This window comes from Platichthys flesus, chromosome 8, assembly GCF_949316205.1.
Source record: "Platichthys flesus chromosome 8, fPlaFle2.1, whole genome shotgun sequence".
NCBI lineage: Eukaryota > Metazoa > Chordata > Actinopteri > Pleuronectiformes > Pleuronectidae > Platichthys > Platichthys flesus.
This window is the reverse complement of record NC_084952.1, coordinates 16,206,228-16,231,203: the sequence shown is the minus strand read 5'-3', so window position 1 is coordinate 16,231,203 and position 24,976 is coordinate 16,206,228. Positions and strand designations below refer to the sequence as shown.

General features: G+C 44.6%; 1 protein-coding gene and 2 non-coding genes across 4 annotated transcripts; all 3 read left to right on the top strand.

The window, feature by feature from the left end:
• The first annotated feature begins 142 nt into the window (after nt 1-142).
• n4bp3 (NEDD4 binding protein 3) lies at nt 143-24,319 on the top strand. 2 transcript variants are annotated; one of them, XM_062393214.1, is made up of 10 exons: nt 143-535; nt 18,814-19,094; nt 19,216-19,384; nt 19,983-20,189; nt 20,570-20,691; nt 20,803-20,998; nt 21,078-21,170; nt 21,267-21,518; nt 21,663-21,915; nt 22,554-24,319. In XM_062393214.1, exons 2-10 carry the CDS (start codon nt 18,847-18,849, stop codon nt 22,955-22,957), a joined length of 1,944 nt encoding a protein of 647 aa, XP_062249198.1. In that variant the 5' UTR covers nt 143-535; nt 18,814-18,846; the 3' UTR covers nt 22,958-24,319. The 2 variants fall into 2 exon arrangements, with proteins under 2 accessions (XP_062249198.1, XP_062249197.1); XM_062393213.1 differs by lacking the exon at nt 143-535 and adding an exon at nt 6,871-6,984.
• Nucleotides 15,369-15,440, top strand: trnaa-ugc (transfer RNA alanine (anticodon UGC)). Its single transcript has one exon. It is a non-coding gene; the product is annotated as a tRNA-Ala (tRNA).
• On the top strand, nt 18,658-18,729 carry trnaa-cgc (transfer RNA alanine (anticodon CGC)). The gene has a single exon. It is a non-coding gene; the product is annotated as a tRNA-Ala (tRNA).
• Nucleotides 24,320-24,976: the final 657 nt, after the last annotated feature.

Sequence of the window (24,976 nt, the reverse complement as noted above, 5' to 3'; positions counted from 1 at the left end):
TCATGTTGTATTGTTTCTAGATGCACCAAATAAGCATATGTCTATTTAAACAAATAATATTTTATTTAGAGGTGTTTAAGAGGTGTTATCACAGTATTATGACACATGGAGGGACCATGTGTCCCCTACATTAACCGATGAAGGTGGGACAGCTTTATCTCACGTCGCGTTCATGTGACCCCAGGGTCTCCTCTGCATGGGACCCATGTTCTAGCCACTTCAGCTGAAGCCCTGCAGATGGCGCTGTCCCGCTGTACAAATCAGACAGTGTGTCCGTGCAGTCACCAGGGGGAGGTCAGGCACACACCTCCCATGTTTCTCTCTCCGCTGTCTCCCCCTGTTCAAACCTCGGAGAGGGAAAACACTGTGTCCCAGTCAGCGCTGCTCTCCACACCGCCAGGCCGCCGCGCCGAGCCCCGTCCGCGTCCTGGAGGAAACCACCACGTCAACACACTTTTCATTATATAACCAACGAGGGACTAAACCGCTGCAGAGCTCCGCTGTTGACCGAGAGATGTTCTGCATGCTGGACATGGTGAGGATTCTTTTAATCTCATCTTTTTCGTGATCCGCTCCCCTTGTGTGCACATGCAGCGCTGCAGCCGGGCCGGGTATGGTGCATGGTGTGTGTGTTGTGCTGCGTGACGGAGGCACCTTAAAACTTTGTGCAGAGTGAATGGAACTTGAGGATACATAAAGTCGACTGTGCAGATTAAGAGCCTGTGAGCTGCTGACACATCCAGCTGGAGCACAGAGTTAATGGGCTCAGGTCAGCCTTGTTCCACTGTTATCCCGACATTTGCACAGCGTTTTCTCTGTTGTGTGTGTTTGTGTGTGTGTGTGATGTGTGTGTGTGTGTGTGTGTGAGTGAGTGAAGACATGCATGAACAGGGTTTTTTCTTCTGCCATGTATCTCCTGTCACTATGCAGCACTGGTGGTCTCCAGCACCTCCACACTGTATTGAAACGTGTTTTGTCCCTCTGGGCTGTAAATGTTTTGGTTGTTGAAGCTCACACTCCAGGCTCCCCCTTTGATTCGCAGGAGTCTGGGTGGACAAAAGCTGTTTCTGTGTGTGACTGTGTGTTTGTGTGTGGGTGAGAAAGGGGGAGTGAGACTCCAGCTCCCAGTTTTGGGGACTGCCTTGGCTGTTGTCGTGGCGACCAGAGGCCACAGGTGACCTGTGACCCTGACCTGAGGACTCATGGAGCGTTCCAAAGAACAGTCCTTTTTAGTTTGAGTGTGGTGGGTATGGGTGCGTGCCGATGACGCAAGTGAAGGAGCGGACCTGACAATGGAGAGACAATAGATGTGTGAGCTGACGTTTGGACGCTGCGTGGTGTTACATTCCTTTTATTTAAAGGAATGGTTAATAGGAGAATTGAGAGAAGGGGGCGGCAGTGGGGTGGTATACACTTCTGTCTCTGCTTGTGTGTGTGTGGATGACTGAACACTGAGTGGCAATCACTTTGACAGCCTAAGTATTGTTTGGGGTTGAAGTCACCGTGAAAAAATGCATCTCTCCATCACGTTCCAGCCCACGTCTCCATGACACAGAGCAGGTCACTGAGGGCTGGGGCCAGCAAGTTTGATTTTGTAATAACAACTCCAATATCCATAATGGCATTCTCTTATTTACCATAAACATTGCAGATAAGTTTGGGGTTATTGTGCAGACTAAGTGTCTGGAATGTCTGCAACCACACCCTCATGAAGATGAGTCAAATTTAATTTCGCATTTACTCCATAATAATTAGCTACAGGCATGGCTAGATAGTGTTATCTCAAAAAATGTGTTTGTGTTATATCAGTGACCTGGCCCTTTAAGATTCAATTAAAGCAAAGTGGGGTGAATCCACTTTAATTGATCGGAGCTATAATAATAAAAAAAATCATTGTTTATAAACTCTAAACAATAGACTTGTGATTTTATAATACAATGATTATTTTTCAAAACAGACTCCAATATATTATTGTAGGAACCATCACTTCTTATTAAGTGTCTCCGTATTTCTTCATAAACGATTTGTTAATAATTTATAAGTCTAAATAAGCAATTACCTCCATCAAGGCAAAAAAATATCCTAAATATCATAAAACGTCTCTCCTGGCACATGTCCCATCGTTGCATGAAGTTTCTTGGAAATCTGTTCGGTCATTTTCTTTGACCTTTAATTCCCTGTGGTGACCACATGTTGTCATTTGTAACATTTCGTAGACTGATAATCAATCATTTCATAATAAAAATCCTTGCTATTTATATATCTCGTCAAAACTCACTTGAGATGTTTGCTTAGTCAATATGGCAATGTCCTTAATTTGGTCAAAAGACATTTCCAACGACAACCCTAAACGCACAGTTTCTTTACTGCTCTTCACTCAGCAGAATCAGCCTGACAGCTGCTGTGATGTGTTCCTTCAACTGTTTGAGATCCCAAAGGGGGGGCTGACACTCCCCTGTGTGTGTGTGTGTGTGTTTGCTGCGCTCGCATACATGCGTCCTCTTAAAGCTCAAACAGCTGATGAAACACAGATTCTGCTGACCGTCAGGTATCTGCTGACCATTTGCTCGGTGTTGCCTGATTAAACGATGAGAGGAAACCGGCTCCTCCTCGTGAAGTGGATGAACTTCACTCCTCCGTGCTCCCACTTTATGCTTGTTCTCATTCGAACGTTCACAATAGAGGCGCCTAAATGTTCTGCCTTGCCCGAGTCCAGTAAATCAAACCCTGTCCCTGTCACTACTTTAAACTGCTGCACAGTAACAGGCCTCCTGTCTTGTTGCATTGCATTTAAGTGACGGCAGGTCACTCATGCATACTACAGTGTAGCAGATGGTGCAGTGAGGAGAGGGCGGCCATAATGGCAGTGCACTGGTCGACAGAGTTTCTCCCTCAGGCCACCCGGCTAATCAAACACTAATCAGCCCTTCTTCCCCTCAGTGGTTTCAGTCAGTCTCCCCCCTCCTCAGCCCTGTTTCTTTCTCTCCTCAGTCCCCCCCCCCCCCCGCCCCCTTTTTAGCACTGTTTGCTCCTAATCTCGGGATTATCCTGTTACACTATTCTTTCTCTCCTGCAGTCACTCGTAGACTCTTCATAGACAAAGCCATGCCTGATCACTCTGAAGAGAAAGTGTTGTGCTCATAGACTTAGTGTTTTAAAGCCTCAGTCGTCAGATCCAGGCCGTGACCGGCCGTCTTGATCCGCTGTCTGGGCCGTCTGTTGCTGCGATTAAAGTCTGACCAGGTTAGGAAAATCACTGCGGGGCCTGGCCGAGCGCGGCAGGGTTTTCTGCCTTTATTCTGAATGTAAGCGTGTTCAGCTTTCAAAGCTCAGAGCTATCCCTGTAAATCGTCAGCGGAATCCAAAAGACAGCGTTCATCTCCGTAAGTATCTGCAGGACACGTGTAATTCTGCAGCAGATGTTCAGCTGTGCAGCCCCACAGACCAACCAGTCCACACTCACACGTGGTTAACCTCACGCTCAGAGTCTCAGCGCAGCTAGGATTAAACAAGCCTCGATAAAACATTGATATATTCTACACGGATGCAGCCGGGTGACGTCGCAGAGGTTACAAGCTTCAGCTGAGTTATTTACCAAGTGCAAAGACAGAGGACACACCTCAGTTAATCATTTCCCCCAAGTGACAGGTGTTTCCTTATAGCCGGAGTTATGTTGACATAACGAAAACATCAACTTCATATATGTAGTATTTTTTTTAACAGCCGTCATATATCGTTCAGAAACTACAAGCTTTTGATCAAATCTATCTACTTCATCTCATGGTTGAATCAAGGAGTTGCTTGTGAGAAGAATTGTCTCCAAACAACAGGTTTTCTTCTAGCAGCAGAAACCAAGCTGTAATCAAACCTCTCTGTGAGTCTCAGGAATGTAGCGTAACAATGTTCACCAGCGTGCAGGTATCTCTGCTCCGATCGCCTTTCTTTCCATGGAATATTTGCCGACCAACTGGAATGACGCCTTGTCTTAGCGGCAGTTACTATATGTCCATCACGATTGAGTTCTGAACGCATCAAACATTATCTGCCAGAAAACAGAGGCAACTTTATACAATGTTAATATAAAAAAAAGTTATATCACACAGACTCTTATACAGTTTTTATAAGAGTCTGTGTGAGTGATGAGTGTGCATGGGTGGATTTGGCTTAACAAGGAGATAGCTCTGGGCCCACACACTTATTTCTATCAATCAAAATATCTCCCACGGCCAGATTAACCACCTGCCAGATTATTTAATCATGGTAAAATCTAGTGTGCAGCCGTGTTTCCTGGGTTTTCACTGTTTCCTTGGTCCTCTGACCTTCCACCTGAGGGCTGAACAATGGTGACATCCTCAGGAGACGGGCGGGACCCCCTGACCTTCAGAGGGGAAAGGTCTGAGAGTGTCGTAGGCTGGACGGACCCCATACGGGGGCCTTTGTCTCTGAATGTCACCAGCTCAGGGACAAACGGAAATAGCTGATCTCTGCCATTAACTCCGGCAGAATCTCCTCCTGGGACCATTGTCTTGTTAACGAATGTATAGCTCTTTATTCCTGTGAGTCAGCTGTGGTGTGTTCGCCTCAGCTCGGCCTTATCGTTTCCTCGTGTTTGTTTATCCGCATATTATATTGTCTTATCTCCCCGAGAGGAGCTCCCACAATCTCCTGCCCCTCTGTGTGTGTTGTGTGTGTGTGTGTGGGGATGAATTATGCGTGTGCAAAGTACTCGGCCCTTGTCTCTATCTTTCAGTCTGGAGAGTCGTAGCGCTGTGGAACAAAAGGCCACGAGGTGAAGCCCTCCTCTGCGAGTGGGCACTGTTGCTTATTTATATCTGCCCGTGCGAGTTGTGGCCGTCGAGGCAGCTGCAGCGTTCTTCTCTCCGACAGTATTTCAGTTTGGTGCCACATCCTGTTCTTTTACATAAAATCGATACAGATATTTTAAAGGTTAGAGTCAGTTACAGTGACCTTCTCCTGTCTCATGGTCACAGTGGCACAAGAACTGGAAACACAACTGGGAACAAAACCTGACCGCACCATTTTCACACTTTGGATTTGGTGTAAATTAAACATATGAATAATAAATTAGTTTTGAATGTTCTGGTAGGAAGGTTTTCCTTGGATGACTGTTGAAAAACAGCTGCCAAACACATAGGAGACACTGACGAAGATCTTAACGTGAAAAGACGAGTTGCGAGAGCTCAGCAGCAGAGATTACACGTCATATCCTGCCTCTTGCACCACCCCTCAGGCACCACCCTTCACCTGAATATTAAAGAAATGTTCCTATTTAAACGTGTCTGACCTGGACAATCTCCTGCTTCGCTCTTTATATGTGAAAGGAAAATGTCTGGACCCAATTTCCTTGACATCTCAGTCTAAAAACAGGTTAAAATAGTCAGACCAACTTCTTTACAACAACTAAAGCCAAGCTAGCAGATGCACTGAGCTGAGGCGAGTGTCTGACCCTGCAGGGTAATGTTATTTCGGTAGTTCCAGACAGCATGCCTCCCATAGCTGCTTCCTGCGATGTTATTGTCCTCAAGAGCTTATAGGCAGAGGAAATGAGTCTAGCCCGGGTTGTCGTCTCGTTTAGATGTCTGGTCAGACAGGTACAGTATCTGTAAGCAGGCTCTGACTCGTCCCGCTCAGTCACTCCTGCCTCTTTATCTCCCATCTGCAGTCACTTTTCCATCCGTTCACACACAAAATGCACCAACATGAAAACACCTCAGCTGCTCTGTCCGCTCACTGGGAAACTTCCAACGGAGAATCTGTGGAATCTGAGAATGGACGTGCCCCTCGGGCCCGGAGCTAATGACAGGGGTACAGCAGCACCTGCTCAGGTGTTAGACTGGGCCGGCTGGCTTTGATGGGGTCATCCCCGCTTTTCATTTTTCAGCAGATTTTTCTTCAAATTGCGCTCAGCGGGCCAGAAGGCACAGTAACACATCACATTCTTTGCCGTGGAATGTCTTTCATAGCTTGCCAATCTCTGCATCTCTGGTTGGCAAGGTGCTTTATTAGCTGAGAATTCTTGTGTGCCCACCTATTGGTACCAGCTTAAAGACGTCCAGATACCTCCCTCACTCGCCTCAGCTCTTTGGCCTGCATCGCATGGTGAAGACAGAAAAAAGGGGAGTCGCTTTCCTCTGGTTAAGGAGCAGAGAACAATGTCCTCTCTTTTCTCTATCCTCAGATGCGTTTGAGTTATGTAACTTGATACGATGCAGAGCCTGTCCAGTAACTCCGCCTCAGGAAGGCAGACTTACACTCAGGCTATTGTCCTGACGGTCAGCGCGGAGACAACCCCCTGCCAGCTCAAATTTTCCACTCCTTCCTCTCTTCATTTTTTTCCACCCCTCATCCTTCTTTTTCTGTGTACCTGCCGCCTGAAGTCTGTTCCCTCATTATTGTCTGATTCATCCACGAGCAAACAAGACGCATTGAGCTGTCACTGTTTGTTTGGTGATGTGGGCTCTGGGTATCAATGCAGGGTTTGGATTGACCGCCTCAAAGCCGGTCAACAAGCTGGGCTTTTGTTTCTGGAACTGGGAGAACAAGTCCGACTGCGCCGGCCCCTGAGTCTCAAAGTGCACAAAAAGATGAATGGGTCAGGAGTTAATAAGAAGAGGTATAGGGTGAACAGGGAAGTACCAGGCTCTCTCAGGGGAGTAGAGACTGACAATCAAGCCAAACTTCCACATTCCAAACAAACAGGTAAATTCCCAGTGAGTGGAACTGGCACGTTGCTAAAAAAAACAGCCTTGTCCTCTATTTAGATCAATGCAATGTCATCCTGTTGTGGCCTCCAGGTTAGTTGGTGAGATCGGGCCGCTCCCTCCCCTCCACACTCCTCCCTGTACTGCCATCACAGAGCGAGAAACAGGAAGTCATGTGGCAGGATAATGAGAGAGACAGAGAGTGAGAGTGAGCGTGGGATCAGGCTCAGGGCAGTGAAGTCTCAGGTGTGCAGACACACAGGTAAACAAATGATCTCTTATTTTCCTATCTGCCATGATATTCAAATGATCCTGTGATACATCTTTGCATCTCTCATGTCATCGAATAATTTGGGTTTTTATTTGCTTCCACCGTGTGATTCTCTGTGATACTGGGCATCGTATCAAAGTAACAACCAATGTGTGTATATTTTGTAAAATCTTCTGATCGCCTCTGTGCAACTTTGAATTATTTACATGCTGGCAGGCTCAACGTGGTCAGGAGTCACACTGTGATGTAGCTGGTTCAAAGAACAGCTTAAACTGCACAGAGAAGAAGAGGAAAGCAGCCTGATTGTTAATTAGTCCGCCCACAAGGGTGTTCTTCTTCTTTGCAGTGGAGCTGAATTGGAATTAGTTAACTTTTTAACTAAATCTTTTCTCCTGGGCGAATGACGTCACGCTGAGCATCCGCCTCAGCTTCTCTTTTCACTGTCACAGCACAGAACAAATATGCTAATTAGCCATTGAATGTCTCAAAATGGAGCCACGCAGTTCTTAAAGATTATCTGCACGGCTGAGTGGGGCCTCTTGGTTTGCTGAATAAACCCTCTTTCCACTTCATCTGTCGTTTTCTCTTTTAATGACTCCTGGTCTGATGGTCTACTTGTGTTCCTGGAATCCCCTCTGAGGACTGATTATTGTTTTCTGTTGTGCACCCCAGCTGAGCCACACGGTTTCATGTATCTGACTTTCTCGTTGCGGCTGGGGTTAAAATGTCCCTGATGCACTGGGTGAAACTCGTCCTGTGTTGATGTTTCACTGTCGCTTCCAGTTGCGGTGTTGTCACTGTAAACTCTGCAAAGGAAAGCGGAACAACGCGGTGTCCCACTGTGCTGCCTCCCAGCGCCAACAAACAACAAACATTGACTTTATTTACAGAGAAACCTTACTGGTGGAAAAAAGTGCTGATGGTCTGACTCTGGATCAGCGAGCGTCAGCAGCACCAGTGTTTACTGGCTGACGTGCTGACATGCAGCCCAGCTCCTTCTCTGCTGTGTCGGAGTGCAGGAGATCCAAGCAAAGATTTTTATCTATTGCATTTTTTTCCGGCCTAGTCACACAACGGTTATTTCATATGTCTGTGTGCCTTTGATTACCGCTCGCTGTTCCTCTAGCAGTCCACACGTTTTCCTGCAGCAGTACCGGTTCAGGTGTGGGTCGATGTGGGAACTGCTCGCTTTCGATTGCTGTGTTCACAGAACAGTGACTCCTACATGAACCGCTCCAGGAAACAAAGAAGCCACAGAGAGAGAAGAGAAAGAGCCTCAGCCCCTTTCCTCGCTATAATTAATTTAAAAAGAAGCTGTCTCTCCTGTGCTTTTGTCTTTATCGGCTCAATTTAACACTAAATGGCTCTCTTGCTCTGGTGAAATGATCAGTCTGATATTGCGCTCATGGGAACTAAGGTGCTTCGGATTATACACATGACCCACACCACATGAGGGCCTGGAGCGGAGCGGGGGCCGTCCACTTCGCCCGTATCAGTGGCTTTTTATCTGTTTATGTTTAAGGCGCATTAATAATTAACCGGCGAGACATGTAAGGAATGTGAGTTTGTTTCCTCACAGCGCTCTCTCGCTTTACATTCCTCTCTGTGAAGGTCTGCTCTGCAGGGAACATGGCTCTGCTGATAGCGCCGGTTGGCAAACACTGCGCAGGCTTCGCTCCCTGACAAGGTGAATGAAATCCAAATGCAGAACTTGAACACGATTAGGGCTGAGGTTCAAATAAACAGCGTGTCATCCTGTTGTTTGCTCACCCGCAGATTCCTCTGACGCTACTCAAGGGAAATGTTTTTGCCATGAGTCCGTTTTCCCAGACTTCCTGGGTGATGAGACATGTGTGAGGGTGTTTATCCTGTGGGAAATCGGACTTTGCAAGTGGAATCGGGTAAATAAACGATCCGGGGGGTAAAACTGGAGGAAAAAGGAAAACATCACTCTAATATTATGACAAGGTGTTTACTTATAATACTCTTATCCTGAGAGGCACTTCACGTAAATTACCATCTAAGGTCAGGATAAGGGAATGGCAAGTGGATTTCACTTAAACAACACTGGGGTAATTTACTTATCCTTATGCTGCCCACACTAATCTCTTTATCACACAAACACACACACACACACACACAAAGCGAGGGATTAATCAATTAATCAGTCCTATTTCACACCACAAGTTGAAGAATCTTTGATACTTACACTAAACAGACTTTGTACAGTGTGAGCAGAGCAGGAGCAGCAGGACTGTTGTTTGGCCGTTGATTGATTTCCCCCATACTCGACACTAATAATACATTTTGAGATAAGACAAGCTGAACACACTCACTGTCATCTTCTCACACTGAAGCCGCTTTATGTAACAACCGTCAATTCCCGATCAATGAGGTTCCATGAATCACCAGTTCAACCAGTCACCCCAGATGACCCAAGCACGGCTTACAGTAGAGTCCGAGCCAGTTATCGAATTTTGTGCAGAAATGCAATACAGTAATGTCAGCAGTAAAAGTCCGAGGCCCCACACTGCCATCAATAGGCCAACAGACACAAAGTGAGGAAGGCCACCTGCACGGGTCCACCCCAGAGGGAAAACGAGACAGCTGATGTAGTGGAGTGAGTCCAGGACCAAGCCAGTCATCATGGTCAGGAGTGTGAATTATAATAATAATGAATAAGGCTGCTGTGGAAATTATGAATGAGAATTTGTAGCATTCAAATTGTAGTGTTTTATTTTCTCAAAGAATTATCATAAACAAAAAGGGTTCTACTCTACCAAGTTGTAAACGACATGTCTGGCAGCATTTTGGAAGAGAGCATTTGTCCTTAGGAAGCTCAGGATGAACTTACATAGATAGTGGCTACTTCTGTTAATTTATGATAGATTTGATCCATCCTTCCATCTTCTACACCGCTTATTTTTGAGGGTCAACAAAGGATTGGAGCCATTCCCAGTGGACATTGGCTGAGAGGTGGAGTTCACCCTGGACAGGTCACCAGTCCATCACAGAGCCAACATACAGGGAGAAACATGTGATAATCACGGTAATGGACTTTATTTATATAGGCCAGTGTTTTTCCAGTCTTACTTACTACTCACAGTGCTTAAGTGTCTTGCCTAAGGACACTTCTAAATACAGAATTTATCATCTCCACAGTGTACATTTTAATGTTCTACAAAACACTCGTGCTTTCAGCTTTGAGAGGACACATTCCTGTAACCAATCCATTGGGAGTCTAATTGTTAAATATAGTGAATAGATGGTAACATTTCTACAACCCATACAGAGAACAGCTACTCTTTCTCTTCGTCTGACTTGTCGGAATAAAACGTCTGCGTCTGCTCTCGACTGTCTGAGTGTTCAATAGCGCTCTGTATCTGCGGCAATGGCCAAATAAGCCCTTTGACCTCCGTAAAGACCGAAGTGTTTGTAATCAATGGAGACAGTGTGAGACCGAAACACTGTGCCCTCAGCTTCTGCACCACCATATACAACCGGCAGTGATTTATGAGCCATGAGACCGACTGCCACGAAAAGAAAGTCGACCTTGCTCTTACATTGAAAAGTCTGACCAAATCTTTCCACGTTACCGTCGCTTGTATGTATGTGACATGACACAAACTCCATTCAGACGCAGAGAAGAAGGAACATTTCATGGCCATTTCTTTCAATAATCTTGGCTCCTCTGAAAAGCCTCAGGGTGGAGAGGAATGAGCACTGTCTGCCTGATCGTCTCCCATCCATAATGAATAACCTGTGAACAATTAGAGGGCTTCTACCGAGCACTCCTCTGCTGTCATGCCCCACAGCTAGAGACACGCTCCCACTCAGTCATTACATGCTTGTGTGTGATATTCAATCAGAGAGTGGAGCGCTGTGCTTCACGTGCAGGACGGCTGCTTCCCAACGCTCGCCCTGCTGCCTCTGCTGTTGAGGACAGATGAGATCGTCGACACTCATTCATATCAGACCAATCGCTCCTTGTTTTACAATAACAGGATTTGCACCTGAGTCGTGTGATTTTCATCTGCAGTGCTGATGAAGACAACAACTCCCACGAGCCCCTGCAGGTCTTTTGTGATTGTATTGTTGCCACCTCTTGTGAATGGTCCTCCAAAGGTCCTATTTCTCTAGTTATTAAGTTATTGTTCATACTTCGATGTGTTCAAGTGCTTTGATTGTGGGAAAAAAACATATTTAGCAACATGGGTGATTTAAAGTGCTCGTAACAAAGCATGTATTGGCTAGAAAGTGTGGCATGCTTGATTGACATGCATTTGACAAAGGTTTGTTGTTTAGACTTGAGATGGCGCTCACGTGAATTATTTTCCGGTTTGGAACAACTTTTTTCAATTATTCAACATCACACAATGCACAATTCATCTTTTGTGGGGGAAGATGTTTCCACTTCTTACATTTTGGACACTTATTTGGTTGAGAAGAAGTTTGGGTTTCTGCTTGACCACAGTTCACAGAGATCCCTGAACAGGTAACAAGTACAGAACCTGTGACACCGCAGGCCTTGTTTGCTGATAGGAAGTGTCCTGTAATGTCAGGCTGTCGGGGCTATCAGTGTGGGAGGCAAATATAAAACCACAGGCCTCTGTAGAATAGATTAAATAAGGATTGTGGCTGATTTGGTAATCGCTCCGTAGTGTTTTTCAACTAACAGCTGTGAAAGCCAGCGAGCGTTGCTTTGATAGAGCTTATATAACATAACAATGTGTGTGCTGTGTGGGAGTTGGGAGATGTAACCTGCAAAGTTACCCCACAAACGTAAACAAACTTTGATCGTGGAGCAGGGGAAGAGAGAACGCCGAGGGAAGAGGGCAGAAGATCTGGCGCTGCGAGCCGAGCGTATATATATATATATCTGTTTTCGGGGCCGTGTGGAGTGACACACCAGTGTGAGTTAGCGTCCGTGGGAGTGAGAGCGTTCTGCATTTAAAAACAAACTGACGAGCCTGAGCTTGTGTTCTGTGAAGCATCTTTGGAATTTTGCTTTCCATGTCCTCTCCTGCGTCACAGTCCCGGTGCTGCTGACCTGTGTGTCTCTGAGGGGACGAGGTGTCCTCTCTCCACGCTCAGGCATTTCGTTGAAAGCTTGGTTTTTCTCACAGATGATAGCCCTGATGATGATGTTTTAGGAGAGAGTGTCCTCGAGACCCTCCACTTGAACCCTCCACACACAAGAATCTTTTATTTTCTGTGTGACGGTAGTAAAGTTGTAGTTGCTGCTGCTTTTCCAGAGGAGTGAGTTTATCATCCTGAGAGGACTCACATCAAACCTATTGGATCACTGAAGGGCCTTCGGAGGAGACGCACAGCTCCCAGCAGCCTGTTCATATTTTTACCCTGTCGTATGCACTGCTCTAAATACTTAAGAAAATAAAATTATTTTATATCATGAATTATCATTTCAAGGTCATTGTAAGTAAAGAATTTTAACTTCCCTCAACAACATTGTTCCTACAACATCCTAATCTTATTCCCATTGGTCTGAGCAAGAATAGAAAGTTCATATTCAAGGATAAAGGTTGTTAACTTGTACCTGAAACATTTGTATCTTATTTGTTGAAATCCTCTTCACGTCCCGACAGCGATAAATAAATTAAAGTGTCTGAAAAAATAAAGAAAAAAGTCGCAGACCGCGGCCCTTAAAGGACTGTTATAATAGTTTCATTTGGACCAAATAAAATCATTGGACAGATGCACGTTGATCTGTTTTTCGGGGGCCGAGGTTTGATGAGAGGGCTGATGGGAGGGGCTGGGATGTGTCGTTGCATATATTAGTGTAGCTTCCTCCTGCTGCATTTTCCAGGAATACCCTTTAATGACCTTTTCAGTTTGGGAATTACAGTTGGCACCGTTTCGCAATCTCAAGATATATTTTACACAATCTTACAAGGTAATCATACTGATGTTCAGCCTAACAGTTTGAGCTGTCTAGCTATAGTCAATAAATCAGCGAATTTATTCAACTTGCACTTATACTGTCGCCGGATACATGGCCACATACCCAGGTGCAGTTTGTGTTCATCTGTGCCTTTGCAGCGCAGCACTTTGATTCACTGATCAAACGTTTACATGTTTCCATCAAAGTTAGCAGCTTTTCCAAAAAAAGCTCATCATTGCTTTGAAAGAAGCATAAATCAAGAACAGAACAGTTTTCAATTAGACTGTAGCTGTTCAAGGCCGGTTGTACATATGGCTTTGATCCGTGTGTTTGTGTGTGTGTGTGTGTGTGTGTGTGTGTGTGTGTGTGACTGTGTGTGTGTGCGCGTGTGATTTAAGGAGGTGTGTTGCGTTTCAGGGCCCCCTTGGCTAGTCACGGCTGGGCTGTAAATCTTGCCGTGTCTCCTAGTTTACTTGGGGCCATAAACTAGTTGGCAATTATAGAAAACAACTGGATTCAAGATTTCTTCAGTCCTGCAGGTTTTGTGGCTGCAGCCTAAAAGGATTTTGACTCTCCTATCTCCCAAGAAGGAATTACTTTATATCTCACCCCCGATCCCTTTCCCATCAAACAACGATTGACCTCTCACGTCTCGAGACCAAAACTCAGTTTAACAGCGGATATAAAAAATCCTGCGTCAGACCGTGGTTCGTGACCATTAGGTTTGTCACACTCATGATTTATTCATGTGGTATCAGACACGCACACACTCAACATGACTTGCATTGACTCACATCCATCATGTCTCACTTTAACCCTGAAAGCAGTAAGACAGTAAACACTGAGATATACTTGCTGTTAACTACGTGTACGTGTGCGCATGATGGCTGCCTCGTGTATCCTGCTCCTCAGAAATGAACGCTACGTTTGAATCTTTTTTCTGTCGTGATCTAAAAATGAAGTAAATAGTAACCTCCTCGAGTTTTGGCATGTTTATTGTTTACTTCATTCAAATCCGGAAGTTCCGAATGCTCTGATTTCGCCGGTGTGCCCTCTAGTGGTATCCTCCGGTAACACACATATTATGTCGGCAAGTATGTGAACTACTACGTTCATGACGCAGCAAGTTGTCTACACATGTTTAAAAAGAAAGTATATATCCGTCCTAGTTCCTTGTTGGACAGCATCAGAGCTGATACACTGATTCATAGAGTGCTCCATTATATTTAATTATATTCATCATTGCGGTTTATCAGGTTCCTTTGCTCAGTCTGACTTCAGCCTGTGTTATATTGGCTTATTAGGAGCCGGATGCTTTAGTGGAAAGTTTTACATTGGGGGGAAATAGTGCCTCATGAATATAAACATGAGCAGCTTGGGCTGGTTTGATCTGGGCCTGGCCGAGAGCCCTGAGTGTGGAGTGGGCTGGAGCTGCCGGTGCACAGCTCTCTCTGCCTATTTTAACCATTTGCATAATTGTTGTAACTGTCGAGGCCAGCGGTGCAACACACTTGACGAGTGTGGATTGCATCAAAAGCAAGAGGAGATGACTCTGCAGGAGCCTGTTCTCTTACACAGGGGATTTGTGTCTGATGCTGAACGAGAGAGAAATTGCTTTAAGGTGGCGTGTGCGCCTCAGGAGTGTGTGTAGACACACAGGAAGCATGACGGCCCATATATTAGGCGATATGACGCACAGGTTTGATCCCTCAGGGGTCCTCCCATGATGACATCAGTTCATTTCTGACATGTTTATATTGGATGTTTACTAATTCATTACTTTTTACTGAGGTTTCTTATTTCACCATCCCCTTTGCTGCTGGGACAAATTTCATCGTAGTGGGACTAACAAAGGATTATCTTCTATTATCTTCTCTTCCTTAATGCTAATTGAAGAAATCCTCACCAGTGTACTCAATAAGGAAGCTCAATTCACATGTATGTTCTGGTTTTTCATTCCCAACATCTCCATTCTATAAGGTGATCAGCATGTGACTGTCCTTGTCACCTAAAAATGTGTTATGTTAATTTTATGTTGCCATCAAAATCATTTTGACCATTATTAATTATTAACAGTTTTTTTCCTGGCTATGGTCTTTCAACTCATTTTGTTCTTCTCCTATTTACAGACCAATATGATTCCATATCTTAAATCATATGTACAATTCTGTTTCGGCTGTATAGATTCTGTTTACTTTGTGTCAGGTTCTATCTTTTTTTTTAACTAATCGAATAATGAGAAAATCATCCAGTGTAATCAATAACAATCCCCCTTTCCATTAAGTTGTTCCTTGCGGTTTCTGACCAGTGGAATAATGGAATAGCAACAGGAAACAGTCTGAAAACTCATTTCGTTGGTGCACTTAAGGTCTCCCAAACAGTATCCTAAAGTGAGCTGGTCTGAGACACACATAATATTTTACAGCATTAATGATCTGTTGTTTTTACATCGATAAATCTAGACAGGAAGTGTGGGGATGTAGCTCAGTGGTAGAGCGCATGCTTTGCATGTATGAGGTCCTGGGTTCAATCCCCAGCATCTCCATTCTTGTTAAGGAGTGACTGAACTTGGTATGGTACTGGTGACTCACTTTAGTCAAAATGTATTTAGGTATTTATATGAAATGTTGCTATAGAGAGGACTGTCATCTTTGTGATCGTTATTAAATATAAACAGGTTTATATCTTGATATGGTTACTCAACTCATTTTGTTCTTGTCCGGTTTTCCACCAGATCTTAATAATTAAATATCTTAAATCTTATTTCCAATAAATACTGTTTACACTGTATATATTCTGCACATCTTATCTTATCTGCACATCTTAACTTATCTGCACATATTGCATACATTGTAAACTGTACTGTTTTTTATCTGAAACTTGCTTGGAATCAATAATAAATCCACACATGGGACATTTTATTCCTTTACTTACATTACATGAAGTAATACCTTGTTGTTTCTGAGCAATGGAAAAATGGAATACCAGCGTTCTACCTAATGCAAGGAGATTTCTGATTCACATAATATTTTACAGCATTAATGACACTTTATGTTGACTCTTTTTACAACATACCTGTACAGTAAAGTGTTTTTTAATAGCCATATCTCAAATATCAGTTGTATGATCTCTTTGAATGTTTTACTGCTAAAATAACATATCTTTGGGTTACCTTTAAGCGTGGTTTTAAGAATTAACGTAAAACCAATAGTTGTCTATAAGGTAGGAAATTACCATAAGATTTGTGGTCGGGTGGTGGTGGCTTTCAAACTTTGTTGTTAACGTGTTAAAACACGTGCAACGTCTGCTACAGCCCTTTAAACTTTAACTGTTCTGTGGGTGCCACACACACGAGCACAAAGGGAGAATTCGCCTCCTGCGGGTTCTGTTTATAGTCGGAGAGGTTGCAGAGAGTGTGTGTGTTTTATGGTCTGGAGAATGTTATATGGCTACCGGAGGTGTTTATGCACGGAAAGAGAGAGAGAGGGTCAGAGGGGTGAAATCAATAGTTATCCTTAATGAGGTTGTCTGAAAAGAAGGAAGAGAAGGGGATATGTGGGTGATTGGATGACGCCGGTTGTGTGGAGGTTGTGCAGAGACTGTTTGCTGTGTGAAGCTGAAGAGGCTCAAACGGAAGGTGACAAGACAATAGTGCCTGGTAGGTAGGTGTCGGGGTAACTTGGCAACAGGATTAGTATTGTGAAAGTCGAGAGAAAGTGGTCAGTCGAGAGAAAGTGGTCATCGTTATATTCTTACTTCGCTCTGTAGGATGTTTCCTGCGGCCTGGACAACAAGCTCAACTGAACTCGGATATCTTCTTGTTATCTGCGTTCAGTGAACCTAACATCAAGCTGTGGTTGTGATGTTTTTATTCAGTGAATATCCTGAATGGTAGTTTTAAAACCAGAGGGGACGCATGAAAAGTCTGGAACAGCTAAATGATTCCACCCATTTCTAAAGACATCTGCTGCTCTTTATTATTTCTATCTCTAAACTATTTTGTCCCTGTCAGGATCCTGTAGACCACTGACTTTGATTTTCCACTGATCTGATTGGTCAATAGTTGGGCCATTGACAGTTTTTGACCTAATGACCTCAATCTGCTCTGTGTATCAGGTGAGCTGTTCAGCAGGAGTTACCAAGGTGAACCAGATTCATAGGACCAGAGTTAAACCTGACGTTACCGCGATAACTGCATATCCTGCTTTGTGGCTCAGGCCCCTGTTGGAACTGACATCTAATGTAATGCAAAGAGCGATCATATCTCTACATGTTTTCAATTCAGGTGCCTGAAGACATACCTTGAGATCAGTACATTAAATACACTTGATTAACATGGGAGAAAGGACATTTGCAGACTAAGTCTCCATAGCACTTGATTAAATCAATGTGTATATGCCAAAGCTTCTCCATGTGTTTCTTTTTCTTTTTTTTTCAATGTAGCCCCCCTATAGTAACCACATGGAATCAGTGTTATGTAACAGGCTTACAATGTGACATATGCCGCCCTAACTCAGAGTGAACAACGTGACCCTCACAGAGTCCACGGTGCAACCTGCAGTCTTTTCATTTGCTGTTGGGACGAGCTGCAAGGAGATTCTGAGAGGCAACAGAGACTCTATGTGGAGGCGTTCACAGCTCTCCTGTCACAGGGGGGTCAGTCTGTGTGAGTGTGTTTGTTTTGTGGTAAGCTGAGGTGCTGTTTTGGGAGTTATTGTAGCTGTGCTTGGAGACAGCTGGTCTGTGCGGAGAGACACAGCTGATGAAACGTCTCACAGCTCCCACTGTTCCTCCGGAGGTCAACATCCATTCAGGAGAGTAGAACAACAAGAGGTGGAGGAAACACAGACGTCTTCTACATCTTGTCTTACAGCAGCACGGCCTTAAGGATGGTGATGTCACTCAGTCCACAGTAAAATACCTCAAATACTGTACGGACTGGTGATCCCCAGACCATTTTCTGATATTTTTCAGGAACAACTAATCGATTAGTATCAGACACTGTGAAAATCGTTTTGTTGATTCAAAGAAAACATTTTTGTGGGAGGATGGGATATGACTGAAGGAGCTTTATATTTTATATTAATTCTACATATATATATATATTAAATACATTTTATACGAGTTTCATTCACAGGTTCAGATGCAGGTGAATGACTTCTTATTGTTTTTTTATTTAATGACATGTATTGATCAACGCAAAGAAGATAGGAGGTGGACGATATTGATTTAATGGAAACATTGTGAGTGAGTGGGGTCTGTCTCCGCCCCTTCTCCACCACCTTACTTTTTCCTACTGTCTTGCCATTTCTTGCTTCTGTTTCTTAACAGGCTTGTTTGAGATCATCAGCCTTCAAGCCTCTCTCCCCCAAAAATGTCAGCACCATGCAAAACTTCTATCCTTCTTCCAAGTCAGAGGATGTGGGCCTTTTGGGCCACCGTAGGGATCCCTTACTTGTGACTCCTTGGAGTTTGTTTTTTTTCCCCCCTGTTCAAAGTTTTATCTCACTCTAGTCAATGACTCATTAAGGACAGAGGATGTGGTACCATGTACAGATTGTTGAGCCCTAAGAGGCAAACTGTGATTTGTGAATAATCATCATCTATATCGCTTTTCCTCTTGAGGGCTGCAGGGGAGCTGGAACCAATAGATTTATGAATATGGGCAACACAAATACCATTTGATGTGATTTAACAGAAAATCCTCAGCAGTGTAATCATTAACGAGCGACAGAACCAAAGAACTTCCTGACGGGAAATGTGGGGATGTAGCTCAGTGGTAGAGCGCGTGCTTCGCATGTATGAGGTCCTGGGTTCAATCCCCAGCATCTCCATTCTTATTCGGCAGGATAATGTGTCACCAACATTATTTTTCACTTATTTATAATAATTAATTGTACATTTCCCCTTTCCTACAGATCACCTCATCCCTCACAAGAGCCCTGTAACCAATGGCAGCTTCAGTCCAGACTCTTCCTCTGACCCGTGGCTCCGACAAAAACTTCCGTAACCCTTTCCCAGCCCCGCCCCTCTCCTCCCGTTACGGCATGGGAAGCGTAGGCAGTCTGGTGGAGAGGCCCGATGTGTCTCCGACTAAAGGCAGCCGCGCCGTCCCCCAGGTGAGACCCAAGCAGACCAACGGCCTCCTGAAGAAGGGCTTCACCCAGAGAGAGCTGCTCAACTACCTCAACATCACCAGGTGGGTGCTGTGTCCCACTGCGTTTCACATGCTGCAAATGTGAAGGCGAATAATAATTCTTTAAGGTACGACGACATGTGATCTCAGTTGACCTCAGCTGACCCTCTATGCTCTCAAACAGAAAAGAACCTAAAACCCACCCAGGCAGGGATGGAAAGACGGATATTATCTCAGGCCTCAGCTCTGCCAGTGGCCGTGAAGATGACATATACGCCAAGGTTTTCCATAAAGACGGCACCGAAGTAGATCTGACAAAGAACTCACTGCCAAGTGGGGGCAAGTATGAAAAGGTGAATTTTATTAACTCCATGTCTTCGTTCATTCGTTGCTTTGTTTGATAGTTAGAAGGATTGTACAAAAACTACAGACCTCATTTTTGTGGGAGGGTGGGACATGACTGAAGGAAGAACTTTCAATTTTATATTATATATATAAATATATATATATATATAAGATACATTTTATACGAGTTTCATTTACTGGTTCAGGCTCAGATGCAGATGAATGACTTCTTATTGTTATTTAATATAAATGACACATAGCCTGTGGCTGGTTGAGACTCTTTTAAATTGATCTATATCACATTTGCACATCTCTGACAGGATAAAACATCCCTAGAGTCTGTTACCTGCATAAATCAACCTGAAATCATTTGGAGCTCAACAGCACAGATTGAGAATCTGCCACTGGCTGAGTTAGGAATTTATAGCTGCAATCGAATCACTCTTGTTGTTTTTTCGCTTGGATTGATCAACGCAAAGAAGATAGGAGGTGGACGGTATTGATTTAATGGAAACATAGTGAGTGAGTGGGGTCCGTATCCCCCCCTTCTCCACCATCATTATTTTTCCTACCATCTTGTCATTTCTTGCTTCTGTTTCTTTACAGGTTCGTTTTAGATCGTCGGCCTTCAAGCCCGTCACCCCCAAAAACTTCACCTCCATGCAAAACCTCTATCCTTCGTCAAAGTCGGAGGATGCAGACCATGTGTCCAACGGGCTGCACAGAGCTTACGCTCATGTCTCTAAAGCTGTTTCCACATCCTCCTCGTCTTCCTCACCCTCACGTCCTGGACCAACATCCAGTGGTAACAAGGTAACTTCATCCAGTTCCCAGTTATAACGACAACTGATACATTTAACTAATGTTCACATCAAAACAAAGTGAGTAAGTGCCAGGAAGTATCATTTGTTTTATATCCAGAGACCTTTTTATTTGAAATTAAGTTATTATTTGCCTGAAGACGACGTCATTGTATTTGGATTGTAATTTGATGTAACACTACAGCTCATTTCGTTTTCCATATTTTTGATACGACTGCAGTAAATACCAGTTACAACCACATTTACCACAGCTGCTTTAGACTTTCTACATCTACACTCTGTTATTCAGCCATAGTTTGTATCTTAGATATATTTTTTCTCAACTTCATTCATGTTAAACTGAGGAATAACAGCGTAAATATGTGTGTGCAGGCCGTCTCTACTGTGCGTGGGCTGAGCCAGGAGGATGATAACCTGTCAGACTCGGGTCATAACTCCATGAGCAGCCTGCCGCCCTACCGACCTCCCTTCCGCCCACACCTGTCTCACATCAGGTCTGCTGCAGCCTTCTCCTCTGAGCTCTACTTTATATTCAATGGGGCGTGGCCATTATTTGAGACATAATGACATTTTAATGGCTTTCATGTTTGTTTTTTTCACTCTAGTGCGTCCATGGGACACATCAACACCATCGGCTCCCTGGATCGCACCTCTATGAAGGCGAAGGCCATAGGGTCAGAGGGCGTGGCTGTAGGGGAGGTGGTGTGTCGGAGCATGGCAACCCTGAGCCGTCTGGCTCCATACGGAGGGGAGGCTCCACCCCCTTATGAATGGACACTGTCCCTGTCTGTGGAGGAAGTGGTGAGTACTGGTCAAAATGGACGAGCGGGTTGGTGCGATTTACAGCGTGCTCAGTCAGTTGTTCTGCTGTCCTGTCCAGGTGCGGGATCTGGAGGAGCGGCTGGTGGAGAAAGAACATGAGCTGAAGCAGATGAAAAGAAACCTGGACGAGAGCGAGGGCGCCATCGTTCAGGTGAATCTCATTGTGTTTGTCTGTTCTTCGCCATTAATCTTTATACGTGTCTGCCTCTTCTCCGAATTCTAACCCCCATCTGCTCGCCTCATGCAGGTGTTCGAAGGGAAGCAGCGTCTGTGGGAGAAGGAGGTGGAGGAGCTGAAGCGCCTGTACGCCGCCAAGCTGCGTCAGGTTTCCCAGCATGCCCAGCGTTCCCAGCGCAGCCTGCAGTTGCAGTTGTTTAAGGCCCAGCAGGAGAAGAACCGACTGCAAGAGGAGCTCGACGGCCTGAGAAAGGAAAGGAGCCAGGAAGCTGGAGCCACAGTAAAGTCAACCAGCCCAACCCTGGAGGAGACGCAGTGGGAGGTGGGTCCCTACTGACAAAATATCTGAATTCCTTCCTTGTTTGTTTGTCCTGTTAAAATACATTACAACTAGTTCTGTAACATCTGTAAACCTCTGTTTCATCTGCCTCTATCACTTCTTTTCCCATTGCTCCGTCTCTCTCAGGTTTGCCAAAAGTCCGGGGAGATCTCCTTGCTGAAGCAGCAGCTGCGGGGCTCACAGGCAGAGGTGACCCAGAAGCTGAGCGAGATCTTCCAGCTGAAGACGCAGCTCAGGGAGACGCGCATGGAGCTGCGCAGCCGGGAGGACCAGTTCGACTCCCTGAAGCTCGCCCTGCAGGGGACACAGCGCCGCAGGTGTTCCTCTCAGAACGGTCGTGAAGACGGAAAAGGAGCGGAGGAGACCACTTCTGCTACAGGTAGTTTGTATGTGTCGGTCAGTAAATGTTGCACTGATGGTGTCAGGGTCATGTGATTTGAGGATTTAAAGGTACACAGAGCCCGGATGAGTGTTGACATTGCAACCCATTTCCATCATTTGCCAGAGCCGTCAGCAATGCACCCACTCGTTCACAGCGAATATTCCGGATAATCTCCAATGACATTTGCATTCTGTCAGACAGCCCCTCTGGAACACTTCAGGAGATTATCAGTGGATGTCTGAAAGAAGCTATAAAGACTTACGTAAAGCTTAATACATCTTACTGTTCAACACCAAATCATATCAAAATATAGTTCATGGAAATCTTGTTACAAAACCATAATTAGTTGTTATTTAAATTACGTAAACCTGCAGAAGCCAAGTACATGGAAAGTGTAAAGAAGATGATATTGACATGCTACAGATGTGCCTTGCAGGAGCTTGTCTGGTTCTTCTGAGTTGGAGTGCTCACACGTTTGCACCCAAAATCAGGTTATTTGAGTAACCAGGTCGGGAGCAGGGTTCACAGTGTGTATATATGTGCGTGTGTTTTAAAAGCAGCCTTAGTCTTTCATTATATTTGCCCTATGGCACTGCCGGACTGTAGTTGAAGCCATGTGAACCTCTGTGTTGCAGGAGGGTGCGGGGGGCCCACGGAGGAGCGACTGCGGGCAGAGCTCCTGCTGGAGCGACGCCAGAGCGAGGCCCAGGCCATGGCTTTCGAGGACGAGAGGCACACATGGCAGACGGAAAAGGACAAGGTCATCCGTTACCAGAAGGAGCTGCAGGCCGGCTACCTGGAGATGTACCACCGCAATGAGGCGCTGGAGAGGGAACTGCACCAGCTGAGGGCGGGCAGAGAGCAAGGAGCAGGAGCAGGAGGAGCAGAAGGAGGAGGAGGAGGAGGAGGAGGGAGCAGAAATGGAACATTGGAAAGAGAAGTGCCAGAGCAGAGGAGTGAGAGTGTGGGAGAAGACCAAGAGCAAAGACCTTCCTCTGCTCTGCCGTGGATAGAGAGGATCGAATCCTCTGAAATTTGAATGGGACACATTTGCGATGCAAACTATTTTCTCGCTGAAGTATGGAAGCTACGGAAGAACAGGTTACCAGGAAAAGAAAAAAGAACATCCAAAAATATAAATGAAATCTGTAAAGACCAAATTTTACTTGAATAATTAGTAAAGAAAATTGTAGAAATTAGGAAAATTGAGGATCACAACTTCCTGAGAGGAGATTATGTGACTTTTACAGACTGTAAAAAAACAAAATTAATGATTATTAGTATCAATAATACTAAAATTGTACCTAAAATACCCAAAATCATGAGTAAAAAAATAAGAAATAACCAGATAAAATGAAAACATAATAGGTGATAATAAATTAGAGTTAATAATGTCAGTCAAACAATTTGACTCAAATTAAATGTAAGTAAAATTAGGCACAATCTCATTGTTATGACCAGAAAGTCAACATTGTGACAAATTTCCCCTCCTTTTATCTGAAATCATCTTTGGATGCTCTCACTCTCATCATCTCATCCTTTTCTTGGTGAATTACGTTTCTAAGGGTCCTGCCAGCTTCTGCCTATGCACCCTAGTTTATTGTTCAATGCTGTTTCCTATAAGCTCGTACAGAAACACAGCAATGGCTGAACAGGAGTACAGTCTGTGCCTCGTCTGTAGAGTTCCGATTGTGATAGCATCAGCTTTATATAAAATGCTGCTGAGCTCCAGCAAAGCCCCTCAACTGTCCCGCTTCAGACTTCTGTCCAAATATAAATCTGTAAATGTACTGTGACTGATTTGTGTTTATTTGGTTGCTACTGTTTGGTTTGGACGGTAAACTTAGGATGAAAAGGGAAGCGCAGGAACACCCCTGCTCCCGTGTGTGCAGTCGGTCAGCTCTGTGGATTCACCTGGGCTCTGGGAGGAAAGCTGCGTCTCTGGGTTAAGTATGGAGGATTAAAGCTGTCTGGTGCCAAGGTACTAATGCTGCCTCTGTTTAGCCCGCTGAAGAAACTGGAAATGTCCGACTTCTGATACCAATATATTTTGTACATAACTGTCGTTTGATTTGCCTTCTCTCATTGTACAGCACTCTGTTGTCTTAAACGGACCTTCTCCATATTTTCTGATTGCAATGAAAACAATCAGCAGATTCAGATGATGAATACGACTGCTCTGCTTATTGGGGCGACCTGTTGCACGTCGCCGAACCAACAACATAAAATGCATGACCTGGGTGGAGTTGTTTTTATCGTATTGTTTATCATTAATATAAGAAAGTTCAGAAACCAGCTCTCAATCCGCCTTTCAACAAACTGTGACTCTCGTGTGTTTACTGTAATTAAAACTGTATTCTTTCTAACTGGATTCATAATAAACTGCTTTGAAGTGGTGAAACAGGAGTTGAGTTGGTGGCATTTCTGGTGTCAATCAATGCTTTACGTTGGACTCATCTGTCTCCTGAATATAACAGCTAGAAATGTCAAATTGTTAGAGGCCTAACTGATGGCGTTCACCCTCCGAGACGCCCGGCTGATCTGAAGGGGCTTAAATCTCCAGAGCGTGCCAATAAAACCCAAGGACGGGAGCTTTATGGTGGAATGGACAACAGAGCGGCAGAGGCTTTTGGGACTAATGTGGCTTTTAGAGGTTTAGCCCTGGATCCTTATCTCTGCCTCTCCCAGTAAGGCCCTCCCTGCTCCACCCCTGCCAGCTCTTACATACCATCCTCTGCAGCACAGACGGCAGAGGGGTGGAAGGTCGGCTGAGATAGGAACACAGGAAGATCCTTAGTTGCTCAGGAAAATAAGCACTTCAATGGAAACCATCAGATGTATAAACCAGAACACAGCTTCAGAGAGAACCTGGCAGCAGCGAGGATTTAGATTTTTTTTAAAGGTGTTGCATGTGTTGTATTTATGGGTCTGCTCAAGTAAGCATTTATATAAACATTGCGTGGACAGTGTGAAAACACAAGCAAGTGTTTTTCTTTAGGGTCTTGTTAACTGAATAGTTATGGGCTGTGTCTGACTCACGTCCTTCTACCTTGGCATT